Source organism: Xenopus tropicalis, chromosome 5, assembly GCF_000004195.4.
Source record: "Xenopus tropicalis strain Nigerian chromosome 5, UCB_Xtro_10.0, whole genome shotgun sequence".
Lineage (NCBI taxonomy): Eukaryota > Metazoa > Chordata > Amphibia > Anura > Pipidae > Xenopus > Xenopus tropicalis.
This window is the reverse complement of record NC_030681.2, coordinates 21,451,915-21,474,146: the sequence shown is the minus strand read 5'-3', so window position 1 is coordinate 21,474,146 and position 22,232 is coordinate 21,451,915. Positions and strand designations below refer to the sequence as shown.

General features: G+C 40.1%; 1 protein-coding gene across 1 annotated transcript in view; it reads left to right on the top strand.

Moving 5' to 3' along the window:
• Positions 1 to 22,232, top strand: part of lhcgr (luteinizing hormone/choriogonadotropin receptor) — a 74,091-nt gene that overhangs the window by 9,355 nt on the left and 42,504 nt on the right. Inside the window, exons 2-4 of the mRNA XM_031902037.1 lie at positions 722 to 796; positions 20,099 to 20,173; positions 21,182 to 21,256. Coding sequence (XP_031757897.1) covers positions 722 to 796; positions 20,099 to 20,173; positions 21,182 to 21,256 — 225 coding nt within the window. The remainder of the gene's footprint in view (positions 1 to 721; positions 797 to 20,098; positions 20,174 to 21,181; positions 21,257 to 22,232) is intronic.

Here is a 22,232-nt window from a genome sequence, read left to right as displayed (position 1 = left end):
CTTTACTAAACACCTTGAGCCGGCAAGCATGGCTGGTGCTGCAGACAGGAAAACCCTCCAAGTCTTTGTGCATTTTGCACCTTGGCCTGCTAATTAATACTGTAGTATGGGACTTCAGAGCTCCTTCACCAGTGCAAGTCGGTAGGGTTTTGCCTGCCAGGGTCAGTGACCACTGACTGAAAAAAAGGCAGGAGAGGAAGAAGGGGAGCAGGAATGACCAACTTAAGTTAGCTTAAAGTTAAATTACCCCATTAATGTAAGGTCTGCATCCCAAAACTGAGGTATCTGTACTACACCTTGTCAAACATATATATATTTACTATGAGTTTTTTTGTCTGGAAAAAGTCTGGAGAATATGGTCAACTTCAGAGGTTCTGGAAGTCAGAAGAACCAATCACCTGGCAATGCTAATAGTGACCCATAGATATTTAATTCATCCACTCTTTCCAGTGGAAAGTTATTGTAATTTCAAATCATGATGTTAAATCTAATGAAATATGAATGTAAATAAGGCACATAAGTATTAATTCTACCCACTCTGTTACCTGAAATATGTAATTCACAGAAATTCCACCAAAGTAGATGTGTAGAGCAATGTCTGCCTTGCTGCCATTAACGTATTTGCTTTGCCAGAAAGCCACTAACTGAACCCAAGTCCTGAGCAAGCGTTATCCATTGTACAGTGAGTGAAAATACTGATTTGTTTCTCTTTCCTTTTTAGGCTTTTTAGTCATTTCTGTTTTAAAATTATCCCATCAGAGGTCTTTCAGCATTTCCAGCAAGACATCATAAGAATGTAAGTCTTTTTGGCCATGTTTGAATGATTGTTTATACTTGTATTCTTCTATGACATTTGTTTATTGTATATTGGAAGTCCCGGTTTTGCCCATTTATACAAGGACAGCGCATTTATAAAGATGATTGGATCATTTATCTGAATCCCTGATCAGTGGAGATGACAATCGGCCAGTAATGCTACATTTATACAGCCCAACTAGGGATGTGGAACTGATTCTGTATTTTGAGAAACCCTAAAGTTGCTTTAGGACTTGCCTTGAACAGATTAGTTATTCATATATAAAATAAATGAGCATTTTAGGGGTTTGTGGGAAAGCCACACAAAGGCACAAGTAACAGCAGAAATATTATGGGTGGCACGCCACTCGGTTGCCATATTGCTAGGGAGCCACATTGGGGACTTAAATACCTGTCAGATCTCCTGTCCTCAGCACAGCTCCTTTATTTCTTTTGGTAGTGAGACATGCTGGTCAGGTTCGGGGGCAGGGCTTTTAAAGAAGAGGAGACACTGCTCCAGTGTTGGTTGTGGTTGGTGGAGGTGGCAGCAGTCAGCAGTAGGGTGGCAGTGAGTGGGCAGAAAGTGATGACCTGGCCTAGGGCCGCACAGATTTTAAATCCAATCCTGGGTGCCTCTCTGAAGCTCACAGTCCTGGCCCCATGCATGTCTGGCTCAAGTTGCCATTTACAAAGTGTAAATAACAGTTTATAAGCATATTGGCAGTGAATTTTTGTATACTTTTTGGTGACCTATGTAGTTACCCCTTATAGCCCTTCTATTTTTTTCTATATTTGTTTTTTTTGGGTATATTTTGGTTTTCGTTTTAGCATGGCTCAAGAATAAATATGCTGCTAGTTTCATGTAGAATACCCCATAACAATTTAAATAAAGTGCTTCTTTCATAGAATGCATTGCACAATAGATCCAGAGCTGACTTCATTATTAATACAGTACCTCCATCCTGTTTGTTGGAGGAAATTCATTGGTGTTGGTTGGGAGAGGCTTAGCCTTCCCATCACTAAAATCCATCCATGATTGTATGGGATCTACATGAATGGTAACAGTAGTTAAGTGCAAGAGAACAAGGTTGGATTTAAGGTTTACGTAACCCTGTGCTGCTTTTACCATATCCCGGGACCCTGCCTCAACCCAACACAGTTACCAAATGTCAGTCAGTCAGTCAAGTGCAAGATTAAACAAAATATCTGATATACATACTTTATAAATATATACATACCGTACTATGTTTCTTGCAAGTGCCTGCTACAATACACTTCAAGCTGGCAGAGAATGTCAGCCACTCCTTTCTGTGCGTAATCATTTTGGCACACAAATTACAGGAAGAAATTAAACTGAACAAATTGAAGACGCGTTTTGACTTGACTTTTGCTTCCATTCATAACCTTCCACTTTAACAAATGCTTGCAAAGTACCCTACAGCGTTCAAATAAACCCCCCATAGCTGCACTTTGTTTAACATGCTTATTTTGTTAATTGCCTATGTTAATGCTAAGATTGCTTCATAGATTAGTCTCGCCAAGCAAGAAAACAGTTCCTAAGAAAAAAGAGAACTTTTATCATTTGAGAGAAGTGATGTTGACAAACCTTAAACCCTTTACAATCAAGAATGTATGCTTGTCTGACACACACATATACTATACATACAAACATTAACAGATGGCTACACATATTAGGGCTCAAGTAAAACTGTAGTCGTGATAGAACAAATGCAAATGTTCTGAGAACTGACCCTATTCTTTAAAGGTACTTGCTACCCAGTCTATTTAATACTCCTGAAGTGTTCTACTATTATTATTTTTATTAACATTTATTTATAAAGCGCCAACATATTCCACAGCGCTGTACAATAAGTGGGTTTCATACATTGGACATACAGAGTAACATATAAAGCAATCAATAACCAATACAAGAGGTGAAGAGGGCCCTGCCCAAAAGAGCTTACAATCTACAAGGAGACATACAGAGTAACATATAAAGCAATCAATAACCGATACAAGAGGTGAAGAGGGCCCTGCCCAAAAGAGCTTACAATCTACAACAGGATCTGCACCCACTGTCTATGCCCAATTCATGGGAGGTCCACCTTCCCTTGGGGCACTAAGTTTGTCAATACTGGGGTCTTATGCTTACGACTCTCCAGCACCTCCACACCTGGAAACAGGTGGGGTCCAAATAGGAAATTGTATTTTGCTCCCTTAAGGTCCTTTTTTATGAAAAACTGCACTTTATTTTCTTTAATAGACACTACTTGACTCTGCCTAGAGTTACACAGTTCGTTATCCACAAAAATAAAAAAAAAAATATTCTATTACCATTATTGTTATTTATATCAAAGTCTATAACCTTGCATTTATCAACATTGGACCTAATTTGCCAGTTAGCTGCCCAGTTCTCCAGTTTGGTCAAATATTGATGCAAAGAAGCAACATCCTTCATGGAATTTTTAGTTTTGCAAAAAAAAAACAAAATGGGGGGCAAGGACAGACCCTGAGGTACTCAACTACTCAAAAATGCTCCATTTTCCACCACTCTTTATAATAACTCATTCAGTCAGTTCTCTATACAAGTACAAATATTATAGTCCAAGCCAATATTGCTTAATTTAATCAGTAACTTTCTGTGTGGTACTAAATGCTTTAGTAGTATCACATCCACTCCCATCCCAGATTCTAGGCTTCTGCTCACCTTCTCATAGAAGGCAATTCGATTAGTCTGGCAAGATCTATTATGCATTAAACCATTCTGATAGTGAATCGCAATGTTTTCAAGTATCTTATCCCTTATTACATTTCCATAAATAGATAAATAAAGGTATATTTTCCCTAGGTTCATCTCCTACTCCCTTATGTATAATGGCCCAGAGTGGGTTAACTCCCCAAGGTAGTCTCACCTGGGGAATAATAAGCAGGCTAGATCTGCTAGCAGCACCAGAGAGAAAAACCTGAAACCTGAGAGGGAGGGTCTGTGTTGAAAAGCTTGGAGTGCTACTGATTTTTTCTCCCAAACAAAAAGGACTCTCTCAAGGTACTGTAAAGGTACTAACGACAGGCCTGCCCAACCAACATCTGGCCTAAAACTATGCAGATCTCGATCATACAGGTTTGAAAATTAGTCGGATCAGAGACCGCATCAGCTTGTTGATGCGGTTCCCGAACTGACGGACGCCTATTCCCATCTTTCTAACCGAATTAGCCCAATATAGCCCACCCATAGGTGGGAATATCGGGAGAAGATCCGCTCGCTTGGTGACCTCGCCAAGCCAGCTGATCTTAGCATGTATGGCCAGCTTAACTCTGTGGAGTTGTGTTTTTGGTTTTAGCCAGAAATCTGGTAGAAGAGAGGGAAAGCACCTTATGTATTAGTTTGAGCCCCAATGTGACAGGGGTTTTGTTTTCTTTTGTTTAGCTTATGCTCCTGCCTGATACCAGAGTCTATTACTGTTTGTAATAAATGGACTTTATTAACCTAAAAAACTGTCTGTATGTCTGATCTCGCTCACAATACACAATATAAAATATATAAAATGGCAGTGGTAAGGAGCTTTCTCAAGTCGCATATATTATAATGGGAAACTGGTTTCTGCAGGCTTTGGAATCATTCTAGGTTGCCCTTCTAAAAACTGAAAACAGCCCTGTATTGTAAATTATTGTAAGCATCAGGATACTTTCTAGCCAATCACTCTATATATTTCCTACATTACCTACATTTTAATAAGGAATGGCTTGAAAATAATGTTTCAAATATAAAGTGCTGCCATATCTTCCTTTAAACATTATTATACAGAATAGCTAGAATAAGCTATTATAACCTTTTCAAATTAGAATGACAGCGGAGCACTTAAATCACTCTATTTTCTTTCCGTAGGACCAATTCTGAAATATTTTAATGGCTGAGGTACGACTAATGAAAAAAAAAAATATTTTTATTGCTTGGTTACCTTGTAAAGGAAAGATATTAGAGATAGTGAGGCAGCCACTGCCTATTTAGCAATACTCTAAAAAATTCTGCTACAAATATAGGTTGATCTGATTCAATAAATGGCTTTTAGCACCGACGATTCATGATATAATTATTGCACCGCTGAACAATCAGAGGAGGATAATGTTTGGAAACCATTTTGCTATAAAAATGAATAATATTACTAAAAATCTCCAACTAATAAAAGGAGTGTTTTAGTAGCTTGGTCACAGTAAACTCTATAGAGGTAACAGCAGATAGCAATTAAGGAAGAAAGAAAGAAGATCAAAACACTGCACCACCCACAGCTGTACTGATTCGTAGACTCAGACCAAGTTAAAACTTAACCTTTAATTAACCATTAAAATATATCAAATAGTTAAAAGTAAGGGGTACAGCTCGGTGACATACTGAGGTGCCCACACTAGCACTCTATGCCTGGTTTAGGGAGAGCAGAGGGGGAAAAGAGTAAATGTGGGGTTAACTATACCTGTGCTGGTTTGAACGACGCACCACACGACCCACCAACATCGTTTAGGATCACCACGCACCCTTTACCAAACCCTCTTCCCCTCTCCCACACCATCAACGCTGTGGGTGTTGATGGTGTGGGAGAGGGGAAGATATGATATATTTTAATGGTTAATTAAAGGTTAATTTTTAACTTGGTCCGAGTCTACGAATCAATACAGCTGTGGGTGGTGCAGCGTTTTGATCTTCTTTCTTTCTTCCTTAATTGTATTTATGTTTTTGATCATGCACGCCCTCATGCACTCATTTTTTGTGTTGGTGCCCCATCTATATCTTCAGTTTGGCCTAACAGCAGAAAGCACCTAATGGAAGTGTGCTCACCACTAAATTGTAAACCATTAGGTGGGGATGCAATGAGGCTGTGAACACAAAATTCATATAGACAACAAGATTAAGCTACCAAAATATGCCCTCCTTCGTTAAGCAAAACAGGGATTGTTTGTTTATATATTGCAATATACTTCAAACTGGCCAACTATGTCAAATTCATCCCCAGCCTGGCCAGTCCTACACTCAATTTTATCTGATTCACCAAGAATACTACTGCTTCATTATACATTTAACAAAGGGACTAAGGGGCGTATTTATTATTCTGTGTAAAACTAATTCGCCAAAAAAACGGTGTAAAAAGCTGTGTAAAATAAATGGAAAAGATCGCCATCTGAACGCCGGATACTACGCCGTTATTTTCCATAAGTTCCGATGGAAGAAAACTATTTTACGCCGTTTTTATGCCATTTTTACACGGCGAAGCCTGGCGATGTGTGGCGAATTTTCTCACCGTTTTTTACACAGCATAATAAATATGCCCCTTTGGTTTACCTGAAACTTGCTTGCTTTCAAGGTTAAAACCCCCAAATGGTTGCCCGTTTATTGGCTCATTGGGATCACCTGACTGTATATGGAAAAGGTGGGAGCTACAACATGTAGCTGGCCACTGCTCCTGTATAAACTATAGCAAAAAAGGGAAAGTTGTGCTCACTGCTAAATTTTAAACCATCAGGCGGGGGTGCAATGAGGCTGTGACCACAAAATGCATATAGACAAAAACAAGAAATCCTCTGCACTCACCCATTATCAATATATATAGGCCATTAAGACATTCTGTGCATTAAGCTACCAAGATATGTCCATCCTATAAATATTATATAATATAAATATTTAATTGTGTACATTTGCTAGTGGCCATGTTTGTGTCACATAAATAATAAACAAATCAACCAGCTCATTCATTAAACACATGTACGTGATGTAATCTCAGAGGAGGAGTCGACCAATCCTATGTCACCTGTATGTGCATAATGAGCAAGATGGGCAACTTCCCATTATGTTAGTGCAAAATTATCCACATTGACTACTGCAGTCAAGTGTTATATAATAGCTCTCTACACAGTGGTATGGGGTCGCCACCTCCAAAATAATGGATCAAAATGTAAAAGGAATCCACCGGAGAGCTCACATTTGTGCAAACAAGTGTGAACTTTATTAGAGATGCATAGCACATACATATCACATGGACCCATGTGCACCAGAGGAAGGGCCCATCTGCACCAGAGGAAGGGCCCATGTGCACCGGAGGAAGGGCCCATGTGCACCAGAGGAAGGGCCCATGTGCACCAGAGGAAGGGCCCATGTGCACCAGAGGAAGGGCCCATGTGCACCAGAGGAAGGGCCCATCTGCACCAGAGGAAGGGCCCATGTGCACCAGAGGAAGGGCCCATGTGCACCAGAGGAAGGGCCCATGTGCACCAGAGGAAGGGCCCATGTGCACCAGAGGAAGGGCCCATCTGCACCAGAGGAAGGGCCCATGTGCACCAGAGGAAGGGCCCATGTGCACCAGAGGAAGGGCCCATGTGCACCAGAGGAAGGGCCCATGTGCACCAGAGGAAGGGCCCATGTGGTCCGAAACATGTAGTGCTATGCATCTCTAATAAAGTTTACACTTGTTTGCACAGATGTGAGCTCTCCGGTAACTTCCCATTATGTGCTAGCGTAGAGTACAAACATGGATACCCAAACCGGGATCCCTATAACCAACGCCTTAAAAATGTGCTTTGATGGGTACGATTGAGAATCTTCATTGTTGGGATGTCATTATTTCAAACAAACATTTTTAGGAAATGTCTTTCTCCTGTCTTGGTGATATATACCCTCAGTATTTATGTTTTTAATTATTATTTCATTTTGCTGGTCAGACCAAATTGAACTGATTTCATTTCTTGATATACTTTATGTCTAATATTTTGCTGGGAATCTGGGAACATTTGGTGCTTTTGCTCTTTGACTTTGTGATGCATTATGTTTATATGGTGCTTCATCCAAGATTCTCCCCAGACAGAGTTATCTAATTTATACATCTGTAGTCTGGTGTGTGTTTCATAATTTACCCTCTCTATTTTGACAGCAATCTACTTTTCTGATGCTATATTGCATTTAATTATCAGCCAGCATGATCCTTCAAGACAGTTAAGCATATGTTCCAGGCCTAATTCCGCAATAGAAAATACATCATATGCTGTCATTCACTGCCCTGCTTTTTAACCCCATCCTTCATTCACTCAAGTTTAAAATAAGTGATTTTACTTCTATGCTATAAATTATTTGTCTAACATATTAGGCCAGACTGGGGCATCCCCTGGGTACAATAAAAAAACAAAAACTCTCCCATTATTGTTTATACTAAAGCCAGACTCTTAGGCCCAAGTCATTTTAACTTGAGAAAGATAATCCCCACCCATAAATATACAATTTTTCTTCTTATATCAAGGCCAGGGTAGTAGCTTTTTTTGCCAAGAGATTTGTTTGGACCTATGGCTGTAGTCACATGAGCAAGTGTTAAATGCTGCAGGAATTACGGGTATGGGATCCCTTATCCAGAAACCCCTTATCCAGAAAGTTCCTAATTACGGTAAGGCCATCTCCCATAGACTCCATTACAAGCAAATAATTCTAATTTTAAAAAATGATATCCTTTTTCTCTGTAATAATAAAACAGAACATTGTACTTGATCCCAACTAAGATATAATTTCCCCTTATTGGGGGCAGAACAGCCCTATTGGGTTTATTTAATGGTTAAATGATTCCCTTTTCTCTGTAATAATAAAACAGTACCTGTACTTGATCCCAACTAAGATATAATTACCCCTTATTGGGGGCAGAACAGCCCTATTGGGTTTATTTAATGGTTAAATGATTCCCTTTTCTCTGTAATAATAAAACAGTATCTTGTACTTGATCCCAACTAAGATATAATTACCCCTTATTGGGGGCAGAACAGCCCTATTGGGTTTATTTAATGGTTAAATGATTCCCTTTTCTCTGTAATAATAAAACAGTACCTGTACTTGATCCCAACTAAGATATAATTAATCCTTACTGGAGGAAAAACAATCCTATTAGGTTTATTCAGTTTTGAAATGATTTTTAGCAGACTTAAGTTATAGAGATCCAAATTACAGAAAGATCCCTTATCCAGAAAACCCCAGGTCCCGAGCATTCTGGATAACAGGTCCCATACCAATACCGTATTCATGACTGCCCATAGACCTGCACAATCGACTGGGCAAACTGAGTTATTACTCAGTTTGCCCAGTCAATTGCTTAACTGTCTTGAAGGATCATGCTGGCTGATAATTAAATATAGCATAAATATAGCATGAACATAATAAGTACAGGTATGGGACCTGGTTTAAAGCATTAGCATCCTGGCCATGAAGACAACTTCAATGACCTGGGGGTTTGCCAGTGCAAATGCTGCCATATTGTTCTCATATTAACTTGCTTCTCAGGAGAACAATCTACATTAGATTGAACCATTTCTTGCAATGTTGTCACTACCGAATTTGAGACATTTCCCTTCATTGTCATCAAAACTAAGAAATTTGGCCAAAATGCATTTAAGTCAAATGAAAGGTGAAATTACATTGAGCATAAGGCATTTGTAGCTCTGCAATAGCATATGCATTGCCCTACCTTGTTAGAGAAGCTCCTTTCCACTGTGCTACAGCTATTCTTCATAGGAAAAGTGCCAACAGTAACTGACTGAAGAATGGTTTATTCCAACAATGAAAAATAAGGGTTGATTCACTAAAGTGCGATAACGCTTATCGCATGCTTTTTTGCGTTAAAATTGACGCGCAAAAAAACGCATGATTCGCTAAAGTATTATCGCATGCGTTAAATAGCGCGCAACCACATGCGTTAATTTTACCGCATTGCGTTCATTCTCGCGCAGAAATAATACTAAAGCATGATTCACAAATACTTAGACGCGCTAAATATCGCATTAGTCTATGCGAAAATTATAGGCGGTAATTATAGAAAAGTACAGTTCATGAGCTTTTGGCAACACAATATGGACTTTGCAGTGGGATTTATTCAGTCTGTGTTGGCCCCAGAGTGATGCAGCCGCCAGTTTGCAGGGAAATGGGCATTTTCAGAAAAGTAGTTTTATGAACGTAATGGTGTGTATGGCTAATATGGCGTGCGCGCGTCAAGTATCGCTCGTGCGTTAATTAGCGCACGCGACAAGTAGCGTGCACGCATAAATTAGCGCGCGTTGTGTCGAATACCGCACGAAAATAGTCTTCGCAACTTAAATAACGCACACAGCATCGCGTCTAAATTAACGCAAATATACTTTAAGTGAATCGTGCATTAAAACGCGAAAAATTAGACGCAATAACATTTTTAACGCATACTATAAATAGCGCACCTTTTAATGCACCTTAGTGAATCAACCCTATAGTGTCCCTGTTCACAAAAACAATAACATGTACTTATATAAGAAATACATAGCTTATCTTTCTTATAGAAATCAGTCTATACAAGACAAACACCAGTGTTTACCCCACCTTACATGTGGTACAGTCTATTTGTTCCATAATCAGGACCCCGTGGAAGCTAAGAAGTTCTGGAGCTTGTAGCATATTTGTAATGATGTATATTTAATTTAATTTTGTGATTGTGATTTTGTACATAAAGACCCCTAATTAGTGCAAATGAAGAGGGAGCCACTGAACAACAACAAAACAGAAACAGGTAGGAAGCTTTAGAAGAGATGCCCCCACAACTCCAACACAAGAGGTACATTCAAAATTAAAGCTAGAACTAGTAAGTTTGTCTGCATTTTTGGCTCATAAAATTGCAGAATATAACACTCAGTTCAGGGCCTCTTGGTAGACCTTTCTGTCCAAACCACAATATAAAGTACACAAGGAAGGGCACCTACTGAAATGATCAAATAATGATGAACAAATACGAATAAGACAAAAATAATTGTGTGAATATTTGAGGAAAAAGGTATGATTGATCCATGGAAATGAGGACACGGGGATCTAATTATATAGGGTCCTCATTGCTAACATTCATAGAAATTTTATTCTGAAGTCAATTAATTCATAAAATGCAGTGGATTATAACATTTTTTGCTGCTTTTTTTGTCTTATGATAAAAGAGATCTATGTGAAAATTGTTTTGGTCATGAAAAATATGTCTTTTCAAGTTGGAAAACGCATAAGGGATTACAAAAGATTAGCAAATAACGCTAAAGGGGGCATTTACTAAAACCTGCTTTTTTCATGATTTATTATGCAACAAAACCGCAACAATTCTGAATGCAAAAATATTCCGGTTAAACTTGCTGAGATCATGTAAAAGGCAGATGTGCCTTTTACAACTGGAAGATCTTTCTTTGCGTTATTTTGAGGATTTTTGACACTGGCTTTTGTGCAACACGAAAAAGTTGCGGTAATTGTCCAACAAGTCGTAAAAGTCATGGTTTTCACAACTTTTCCCTGACTTTTTTTATTTGTGCATTTTCCATTCGAGGAAATTGTTTTAAACAGATATAAATCCGAGAAAGAATATTTTATGCAGCCAGGACAAATATTATCAAGACTCAAAACGTTTTATATACGAATGTGAATAAATACAGTCCATAAAGACATTAGCTGATGCAGAGGGACTTGTATTTTTCATGATTTAGTGCCTACTATCTGGGCTCCTGTTCTGAAATATTGTCTTCATTGTGTTGAACAGCACGGCGGAACCAAACAACTAAGATGAACAATTTCAATAGGAAAACCATTCAAAAAGTCTTAATCAACAACATTTTAATAAGGTATATTTATTAATTGTGCTGGTGGGGGAATGGTCTATCAAATGGCAAGGTCAGGGGCGGGCCAAGCCGACCGGGCGCCCTAGGCAACCCGGTCGGCAAACTCCGCCCACCTCCCCGCGATTAGATCGGTCATTGCCTCTGCCGCTAATGACAAGCGGCGGAGGCAATGACATAGTAGCACTAGGGGTAGGCAGGACAGGATCCTGCATGGCGCCCCTCAATCGTTGCGCCCTAGGCAGCTGCCTTTTCTGCCTACCCCTAGTTCCGGCCCTGGGCAAGGTTACATCAGTCCAGTCCAAGAAATCATGCTCATAGAAGGGTGAATACTCGTTAACCAAAATACTGTCTGAATTTAGGTAATGTACAAATTGTAGGACTGCTAGAAAGATATCTTACCCTGAGCAATCTGCTCCAAGCCAACAACTTAACTCCATCCAGACTTCAAACATAAATCAGAATTGTTGAATGGAATACAATCAGGTCTGTAATAGGATAATAGAGGACTCTATTTTAAGAAATTGGAACTGTGTGAACTGCTTTACTTTTTTTAATAGGAGAACTAAAGCCAAAAAATAACCTGGCTAGAAATGCGTCTAGCATATGCATCTGCATATGCTCAGTGTGTTCTGGGCAGCTATAAAGAAGCTGAGCTTTTGGGTCCCTAGTACTCATAAAAACTGTGACCTCCCTTCCTGATGAGAAACCATCAGAAGGTCATTGCCAAACTTATGCACAGAAGAATCCTAATGGGGTATAATGATATCTAGTGAGTTCTGTACCTATTTCAGTTTTTACTGTGAATTGCATGAGATAACTTGTTTCATATACTGTATCTCTATAAGACAGAGCAAATGTGTGGAATAACAGGGCAGTGTTCGCAGAGGCTGGGAAAGCCAGTATAGGTGTTGGGATTGACAAATCATCACCTGTCAAAAGAGGCTAAAAAGGAGGGGATATGAGTGATCATTCTGTCCAGGAATTAGGAATTAGTGGGTGCAGTTTAGAGAGCAGAAGTAAAAAACAAATATATGTAATTTATGGATTAAGTTGTTCTATGTGGCTGAGGTACTGTCAAAAAGCAGGTTTTTGAGGTATTTGGGCTGTACCACTCTGTGTAAGATAAAGGAACATTACTTGTGTACATTAAAAACTGCCCTGTTTGTCAAAAGCCCTACTGTAAATAAAACACAGACACTTACCTGCTTGAATGTTATATTGGGTGTCACTGTCTTTCCTTCTTCTGTTATTTGAATGAATTTCCACAATATGTATATACACTAAAACAGGGTCGGACTGTGGGGTGACCCGTCCCAGGGGCCCTACAGGTGCCCCTAGCCAGGCGCGTCCCCTAACCCCCCTCGCAGGGCCCCCCCACCCGACGTCCTCCTCCAAGCGCATAAATTTGACACGTCAGGGGAGGAGCGGTCGTGAGGGGGAACGCTTGCAAGGGTCAGGTCTGGGCCGCCGGGGGCCCACTGGGATTTTTCCCGGTGTCCCGGCGGCTCAGTCCGACCCTGCACTAAAACTATACCATTTTTAAAAAGTTCGTTAAAAAAAAAACATTTTTGCATTAAGACTATAGATGGCATGACTAAATATTATCCTTGTGCTTATGATGGGATCCACCAGCATGACCTTTTCTGTCACTGTGGCACGTTGTGTTATATTGGCCTGTTTCTCATACAATGCTTCTCTAATGTTATGCCAGCAGGTTCTACGTGAATGAGCACCAACACTCTAGCCATTGTCTTCAGCCACATATTGCATCAACATTTCATCCATCAAAGTAACTGTAAGCTAGTCAGCCAAGGAATTCTTCTGTCCCCATCCCAGTATTAGCCCCAACACATAATAGCTTTCTTGTAAGAGTGTAAGTCTGGAACATTATATTGCTGATATCTTTATCAGATAGTTGCAGCAGGTTTATTAATTGCTTCTCAGCACAATTTAGTAAAGCAGAGAGAGGAACAGAACATACTGTACTTAGTGATGTTTAGTCACCAGCAGCCCAACTGCATCTTTTGAAGTTACTACATGACCCAATTAGACAATCAATGATCCCACAGATGGGGCAAGAGTCATGTAGCTATTTACTGCAAATATGAATTTTCAAGCCTTAAAGGAATACTGTCATGGGAAAACATGTCTTTTCAAAGCCCCATGGGGCTAGCCATATTCTTCATTTCCCAGTCTGCCACAGCCATGTGACCTGTGCTCTGATAAACTTCAGTCACACTTTACTGCTGAGCTGCAAGTTGGATTGAAATCCTCCCCCCTCCCAGCAGATCAGCAGAACAATGTGAAGGGAGCAAGATAGCAGCTCCCAGTAGGTATCAGAATAGCACTCAATGGTAAGAAATCCAAGTCTGGCTTGGGACTCCACCAGTTACATGGGAGTAGGAGAAACAATAGGTTACCTGAAATCAGTTCTAATGTGTAGCGCTGTGGTTATTAAGCCCTAGCAATCACAGGGTCGGACTGGGGGGTGCAGGGCCCACCGGGGCTCCCGCCCCAGGGGCCCCCACTGGCCGCGTCCCCTAACCACCCCCCCACAGGGTCCCCCACCCGACATCCTCCCCTGAGAGCGTAAATTTAACGTGTCAGGGGAGGAATGGTTTGGGCCAACGGGGCCCACTGGGATTTTTCCTGATGTCCTGGCAGCCCAGTCCGACCCTGAGCAATCAGGTAGGAGTCAATTTAAAGCCTAACGGAGCATGCAAAAAAATTTCAATAATCCAAAACCACAAACAATTTTAACAATTAAGACCAATTGCCAACTGTCATCAGATGCTACAATGAGTTTCTCAAAATGAAAGGCTGCCCATTTTGAGCTATTCTCTGAATATCTAAAGCTACTGTATAACATCTGACTAATGCCACATAATACAGAAGTGTTTTACATCAATTCAATACGACATGAATTCAATTGGTAGAGAAGATTCTGTTGTGAGAAGTGGTGGAGGAAGCTTTAGAGACCAACGCCTATTCTTACTCAGCTTTTTGCACAAAATCACTTTTGTTTACACCAGAATTTTACACCCTGCTACACAGGCGCATGCGTATAATGGCGAGTGAGAAGAGATTGGCTCATAAGCCTTTGAATGTACTCTCTCATCTCGCTGTCTTAATATGGCAAATAAGATCTTTTTATTGTATTATTTTGCCAAACATCTTTATTTATCAAAAAAAATATGGCTTCTATCCTATTAAATCTGGGCATTCTCATATTATAATGAAAAGCACAGTTCTTGCTCTCCCCCATTTCACACCTTGGCTGACTTTATCACCTCCATCATCTTGGATTTTCACCTGTCCTACATCCCTCTTAGATCCCAGTTTTCCAAAATTACCTTACCGCCCTTCCTCTCACCCACAATTCATGGTGCTGTCAAAGGTGCAGCCCCACACAAACACTCCTGGGCAAACTAATCTTTCCTAAATAAATCAAGTCGTCTATTGTTAACGTATCCCACAGAACCAAATGCCGTTCTGCCTGACGAGAGCTGGAACGTGAAATCTTGATATAAAAAAATGTTTGTTCTTTAAGCAAAGTGCAGTGTTTCCTGGAGATCCTGTTTATTTTATAAGAGCTCTGCTTTAGCTTTGAATCTGGGTTACAGAAGAAGGGAATGGCAACCTTTGAGGTGTACTGCACTGCAGATGGAGGTCTAAAAACCTTTGCAAAAGCCAGAGATCCCAGATAGCATATTTATTGCTTATTTTTTTAAGGCTTTGTCCTATTGATCCATAATATATAAATGTAAACAAATGTTGTAAGGGTGTTTGAACCGAGCAAAGTGATATTAATTTAAGATGATAGTTTGTGGGGTGCTCTACAGCAGGCTGAAGTGTGCCTGAGATCATCAGAGAGCACTGGCACCGTAAGGCATTTCACGCATTTCACATTCAAGTCAGTGGGAGAACACAGGAGCTTATTTGCTGTCAGTATTAAATTCCAAACTGGAAAGCCCAAAATACAAAAACTGAATAAATACAAATAAAGACCAAAGGCTAATCTTCTCAGCATGTAATTATCTCCATCAAGCTAAATGTTTATTGTAAGCAACCGTCCCTTTAGTTGTTTTAATCATATGCACAGTCCAGTTCACATACTGATCTACTGAAAGAATAGGGTGTACTTGGTTGTTTGCTTTAGGCAGTAATAAAATAAAAGTCACGTTGCATTAAGGAATTATCATCATAAGTTTGTGCCAGATGCACCGGGGGGGGGGGGGGGCAAAAATGTAACCCTTTCAGTTAACAGCTTTGCCTCCATTCCTATTTCCTAAGTGTTTGAAGCTAATTCCATCAGACCCTAAAGTTCCTGCAGGTTGTCAATTACCTTCTCTTTTACCTAAAGCCCATCATTTGTACAGTTCCTACTCTATGGTTGTTATTCCATCTCACATCCAAGAGCATGGGTCCTTCTGGGAAACCATAAGCTATGCACAGAGATAGCAATGTCCAAATTTTGGACAAAGAGGTGTAAAAGAGGCCATTCATGTTAAAGTGGAGAAACCATCCCTAAACAGAGGCGGGGGACTTCAACACCATCTGTCTGCTACATACAATGATGTTCTAACATCTGTACCCCGGCTGTTTCAGAACTCTTCATACATCCATTCATGCAACTCTAACAAGTAACACCTGTTTTGAACAGTTGCATAATACTTTGGTAATCCTTTCAAAGTAACTCCACAGCATTCACACCTCTGTGAGTTTCAGATGTCACCTTTCTGAATGGCACAAAGTGCCATTGTGATTGAATAGTGGGAGAGTATATATGCTGAGGACTTCCCATACCAGTCAGTGAACTGAAGAAGCTGCTCGGATGAGTAGTGAAACATCTTCAATGGTTACTTAACAAGTCCAGTTGCTTTAGATTTATTTATACTAGATATACCATGACCTGGATGAATGAAAATCTTCATAGTCCTGCACAGAGGTAGTTGCACCTTAACAAAGGCCCACCAAGCCTGCAATATTATGGATATGTATGGCTGTATGCATAGATTTAATACAGGTGTAGGGAATCAAAGAACCCTTTCCCCTATTTTTCTGTCTGTGACATCATCCAGCCCAGTTACAGACCAAAGAGGAATCCGATTGGCAAGCACTGTACTTGCAGCCAAAGGTGGTTCTTCTAAGTAAAATGGCAAAAATACCAATTCGATCTATTTAAATTCCAGGTTGTAACACAACAAAATGTCCAAGGAAGTGAGGGTGTGTATTTATGCAAGGTATTGTATATCATATAAAAAGAGCTTGCCTCATAGAGAAGCTGTCCATTGTGATGGAAACTTAATGGACACAAATGAGTAGCAGGGCATGTTTGAAAATGGACCTTCTGTACCTAGGCTTTTAACAACTCTAGAAGTCAGTAAAAGCCAACTGGTTTCACATTCACTGAATGCATGTTTATACATTTGTTGAATGACAATTTCATGTAACAGATTGTTTTAGTTTGATGTCTGTAGTGGGAAAGTTATTGAAATTTAAAGGTATTCATGATTATATTCTGAAGAATGGCATAAGTAGTAATCATCTTGGCTTTGTGAAGGACAAATCATGTCAAGCAGATGGATGTCTTTAGCAAGCAAGAAAATACAGGGTTACTGAATTTTACTTAGTATAAAATGGTCCCTTTTGGAGCCAGGAATGAATTTTCTTCCTTCTCTGAGGCAAACTGGAGATTGCTTCAGTTAGATGGGGTTTTCCTTGCCTTGCTTTGGATCAGCTAGCAGTTAGACTAGCTTCACACAGACAAAAAGTTTAACCTTAATGTATGTGTACAAGGGAAGAACATGCTTTCCAGCTACCAAGAACACTTTAAGTTAGACATATCCTTCATGGAGAAGGACCTGTAGGGGTACTTGTGGACAGTAAACTTACCTGTGGGTAATAATGCCAGGTAGCAGGTATTGTCATATATTAATAGGGACATACATTAATGGGAGGAGGGGGGGTCATTCTTCCACTTTACAAAGCACCAGTAAGGCCCCAAATAGATTATGCAGTGCAGATTTTGTCTCCAGAGCTCAAATGGGATATTGCTGAAATAAAGAAATCGGAAAGAAACAGTAGTTAAGTTGATAAATGAAGGGCATTGGGGCAGATTCACTAAAGTCCAAAAAAACGAGTGATATAGTTAAAATTACCATTTCCCTGAAAACTGGAGGCTGCATCACTGTAGGAAGAGCACATACTTGAAAAAATCCCACTGCAAACTCCATCTTGTCACCACAGCCAATCACCAGCTGCAATTTTGTTCAGTAACGCCTACTCCTGGGAGGCGCTAAGTTTCATAGTAATTATCACATTTTACACGTTTAAGGCTTCATATGTGTTTGTGAATCATGCGTTGGTATTATTTCTATGCGATAATTACCGCAATGCGATGGAAATAACGCTTTGCGATGCCTATTTTTACGCATGCGAAATGACTTTGATGAATCGGTACTTATTTATCGCACGCAAAACGCAAAAAACTATGCGATAAGCGTTAACGCCCTTTAGTGAATTGGCCCCATGGTCTCAGCTTTAAAGAAACACTGGCCAAGTTAGGGCCGTTTACACTGGAGAAGAGGTGCTTAAAGTGGACCTGTCACTGAGACATAAAAAGCTGTATAATAAAAGTCCTTTTCAAATTAAACAAGAAACACAAATTCATTTCTATATTAATACATCCAAACCCATTATAAAGGCGTTTAAAAATCCCAGCTGTCAATCATATATTGCCTGCCCCGCCTCTATGCCTTAGGCATAGGGTCGGGGCAGACAAGTACTTTAACTTTCAATTCAGCTCTCACTTTCCCCCTCCCTCCTCACCATCTAATTGTGTAGCCAGTGCATGGGCCTGGGCATCTGGACCCCATTCTGGCACATACACAAGATTTTGGGATGATGCAAAGCTTGTGTCACGATCTCCCTGAGGAGACGCCGTGGAGTACCGGGATGTTGGGAGCCTGAAGACTGGGTAACCCGGAGTGTGACCATATACCACAGAACTGGTATCAGAGGCCATGATGATTAGTGAAAGGAACTTTAATGAACGTAGTGAAGTAGGTAATAGTGCACACAATGGATTTACACACACTTGAATAGTTGAAACAGCAGGCAGAGACAAAATCCAATTCAGGCCAAAGGTCAGGGCTAGCAGCAAACAAGCAAAGTCGAGGACAGGCCAAGGTCAGAACCGGGGAATCAGAACAGAACAAGGAAGGGTACCAGAGAACAGGAACAAGAACAGGGCAGAAACAGGACACGGAACTGGAGCTTGGAACCAGAAGGGGGTCACGAGAATAAACACAGCGACAAGGAAACAGTGGCAGGGTCACAGGAACAACTTAATGACCAAGCAAGGGGCAATGGTCAGGGACAGGCTTATAAAGGGTCATGATTAGAAGATGGGAAACACATGAGGATAACGAGGTGGGCGGAGGAAAGGGAGCAGACAGTAGAGAGAGGCTCAAGAGCTTAATGCAGGTTGCCAGAAACACGACAAGTAGTGATCGAATCCTGACAGCTTGCCTTAATAACAGTGTTCACAAAATGGCACCTGCCTGCCACCTGCCTATATTACTTATATAGTGTAATGAAGTTTATTTTAGAAAAGAATTTCAAATTATTTCTTAGGGTGACAGGTCCTCTTTAAGGGAATTCTGTCATGGGAAAACATGTTTGTTTTGGTTTTTTTTTCAAAACCCATCAGTTAATAAAGCTTCTCCAGCAGAATCCTGCATTGTAATCCATTTTTTAAAAACATGGAAAAAGGGTTCCCCTGTCTAGTAATTTATAGCAACCAATCAAATATTAATTGTTATCATTTTACCTGTCCTAAACCAGTAAAAGCTAGAATTCTGATTAGTAGCTATGCTGTAATTGGGCACTTTTAATATTTTTATCTTAATATCCCTACCCTAATATTCCTACCTTAATGCAGTATTCCCACCCTAATATTCCTACCTTAATATTCCCACCCTAATATTCCTACCTTAATATTCCCACCCTAATATTCCTACCTTAATATTCCCACCCTAATATTCCTACCTTAATATTCCCACCCTAATATTCCTACCATAATATCCCTACCCTAATATTCCTACCTTAAAGGATATGTAAACCCCCCACAGCCTATTTGAAATCTTTAAATCCCTGCCACTCCAGTTGTCCAAGAGTTAATAGTAAGGCTGCAGCATCCCCTTAATCACTTGAATTTCCTTCTCCTCCTGTAACCCACTCCGCCCCCTCCCTCAGGAATTTACTTTGGCTGTTGGCTATAGAGCATGCTCAGTTCTTCTCAACTCAGGTTACCAAACACACCCTCCAGTTCTGCAGCCAATGAAGAGATGGCACTGGTGGTTTCCATAGAAACTCTTCTCTAGCTGTGCACTCTGCTGAAGTTGATGTTTTTCTCCTAACCTCCTGTCCTGAGCTCAGTTTAACCATTACAGGGCACTTTTTATCAAAGTCAGTTCTGCCTGTGTAAGCCTGCATTCTTCATTCCATGAACTTTACAGTGCACATGAGCTGTTTGCAGATGTAAATGTCACTGAAGATGTGTCAGAGGGAAAATTGCAGCCGGGTTAGAGTTGCTATTTGTTTTAGGAAAATGCGATGGTGCTGGCGAACAGCTTAATATTCTACAACCATGTTTATGTTTATCTTTCAGAACAATTTCAGAAAGTAATTCGCTGGAAAGAATACAAAGTTATGCATTTTCCAATCTCTCCAGCCTGACTGAATTGTAAGTATCCAATTTCCTGACTTTCCCTTTTTTATTGCTGCTGCTTTTCTGGATGTAATTCAAACACATTTTCAATCAGACTATACTAATTAATGCCGTTATTTGCGTAGGTAAATGCTAACTGTGTACTACATACTATAAAACACGTACTAACGCGATTTAAAATGAGGTTAAACATGAAGTCACCATTTACTTAAAGACAGGCTACAGAGGAAAAATGCCTGTTAAAGTTAGTTATTGAAAAAAATGTGCCATATATGTGTCTAAAAACAGTGCACTGTGTTTAGTAAAGCAAAGCTGCTTTTTGAAAGGATTCTATAATATAAAGGGCCTCATTTTCAAAGCATGGGGCAGGGTGCATAGTACAAAATAATGGGCAGTACTACTGTACAGCAATAAACATTCAGCAACCCTTCTGCACCCCATTCTGGCCTTCTGGGATCAGCTGTCTTGCAGTGGAGTAATAACAGCGGAAGCAGACTTTGTGCCGCGGGGGGCCAGGGGTCTGGGGGGCCCAGAATACAGGGGTCTGCTTTCTCCATTGTTGCATATAAATCTCTGCTCCATGGCGGCTCTCAGGTAGGAGAGTGGGCAGGGAGCAGCTGGGGGAGGGACGTGTGAGGACAGGGGCCGGGTGGGTTTGTTACTTTACTCCAGGCCACTCCGAAGAGTATTTTTTGCGAGGGAACCTGGCGCAGAGTTACCTACACCACTGCTGTTTTTTATCCAGTACATCAGATGTATGCTATTATAAATTCATTTGGTCAAGCTTGTGTTTTAGGGCTTTATTTACCCTTTAGCAATAGCACATACATGCCAATAAATACATTTACTACTCAACATGTGACCCTATTACACCAATCTAAAAATATGTGTTGCTAAAAGGTCCATGACTGGAGAGGCACAACGCAATATGTGTGCTGCCGCTTAAACATATATAACCATAATATATTTTCAGTGTATTTTAAAATATTTGGAACGTTATCACTTGTTTCATTTCTGTTTCAGAACCATCCAGAACACAAAAAATCTGATCCATATTGGTGAAGGGGCTTTTGGAAACCTACCAACATTAAAATACCTGTAAGATTTGCATTTATATTTTTCTCTCTCCTTTCTGCCCCTTTACAATTGAAATGATCATAAATGATTGTTTTGTATATATACAGAGAATAATTCTGATGAGTAATAATAAGTAACATCTATCCATGCAAAGATCTTATATCTTCTGCATTCTAAATCTGTTTGTATTGTTCATATTATTACCAAAGCTGACAAAATACAAAACAATTAGGAAATCTAATCATTGGCCACTGGATGGGCTGTGTGTGTGATGGGTCTTAAACATCATTGTGATGATAGAGATATAGATATAGATAGATAGATAGATAGATAGATAGATAGATAGATAATAGACATATATTAGATAGACAGACAGACATAAATTAGTTAGATAGATAGACATACATTAGATAGATAGATAGATAGATAGATAGATAGATAGATAGATAGATAGATAGATAGATAGATAGACAGACATAAATTAGATAGATAGATTGACATAAATTAGATAGATAGATTGACATAAATTAGATAGATATGTAGGGACCCATAGGGTTAAGCTCCCTATGGTGTTATCCCTTATCTTTATCTAATCTGTATTGTTATAGGGCAGAGCCCTCTGATATCAGGTTACTGTTATTAGGCTGCCCTCTATAGGTTTAGCACAGGTTGACCACTCCCCCTGGCAGACTATATAGTGTCTTGCACAAGGAAGTGGCTTCCTCTTTTGGCTGCATGCTGTGTTCTGGACAGATCCCAACTGAGCCTGGACCAGAACATAGGCCCAGAAGCCATTTGTACCCTAGGGGACCACCTACCCTAGTGATAAGTCGGGGACAGGGCCCCGTGAACGAGGTAAAGCCAGCACAGACAGTTTCATTTATAGCACCCTCTAGGAGAGGTGATTGTAGTTAGGCTATTTAGCAAGGGCAGTCTATAGCCCCAACCAGGAGTTGTAACAAAGGGTTTAGTCCACCCCGGCTCTGTAGTCGTTCTT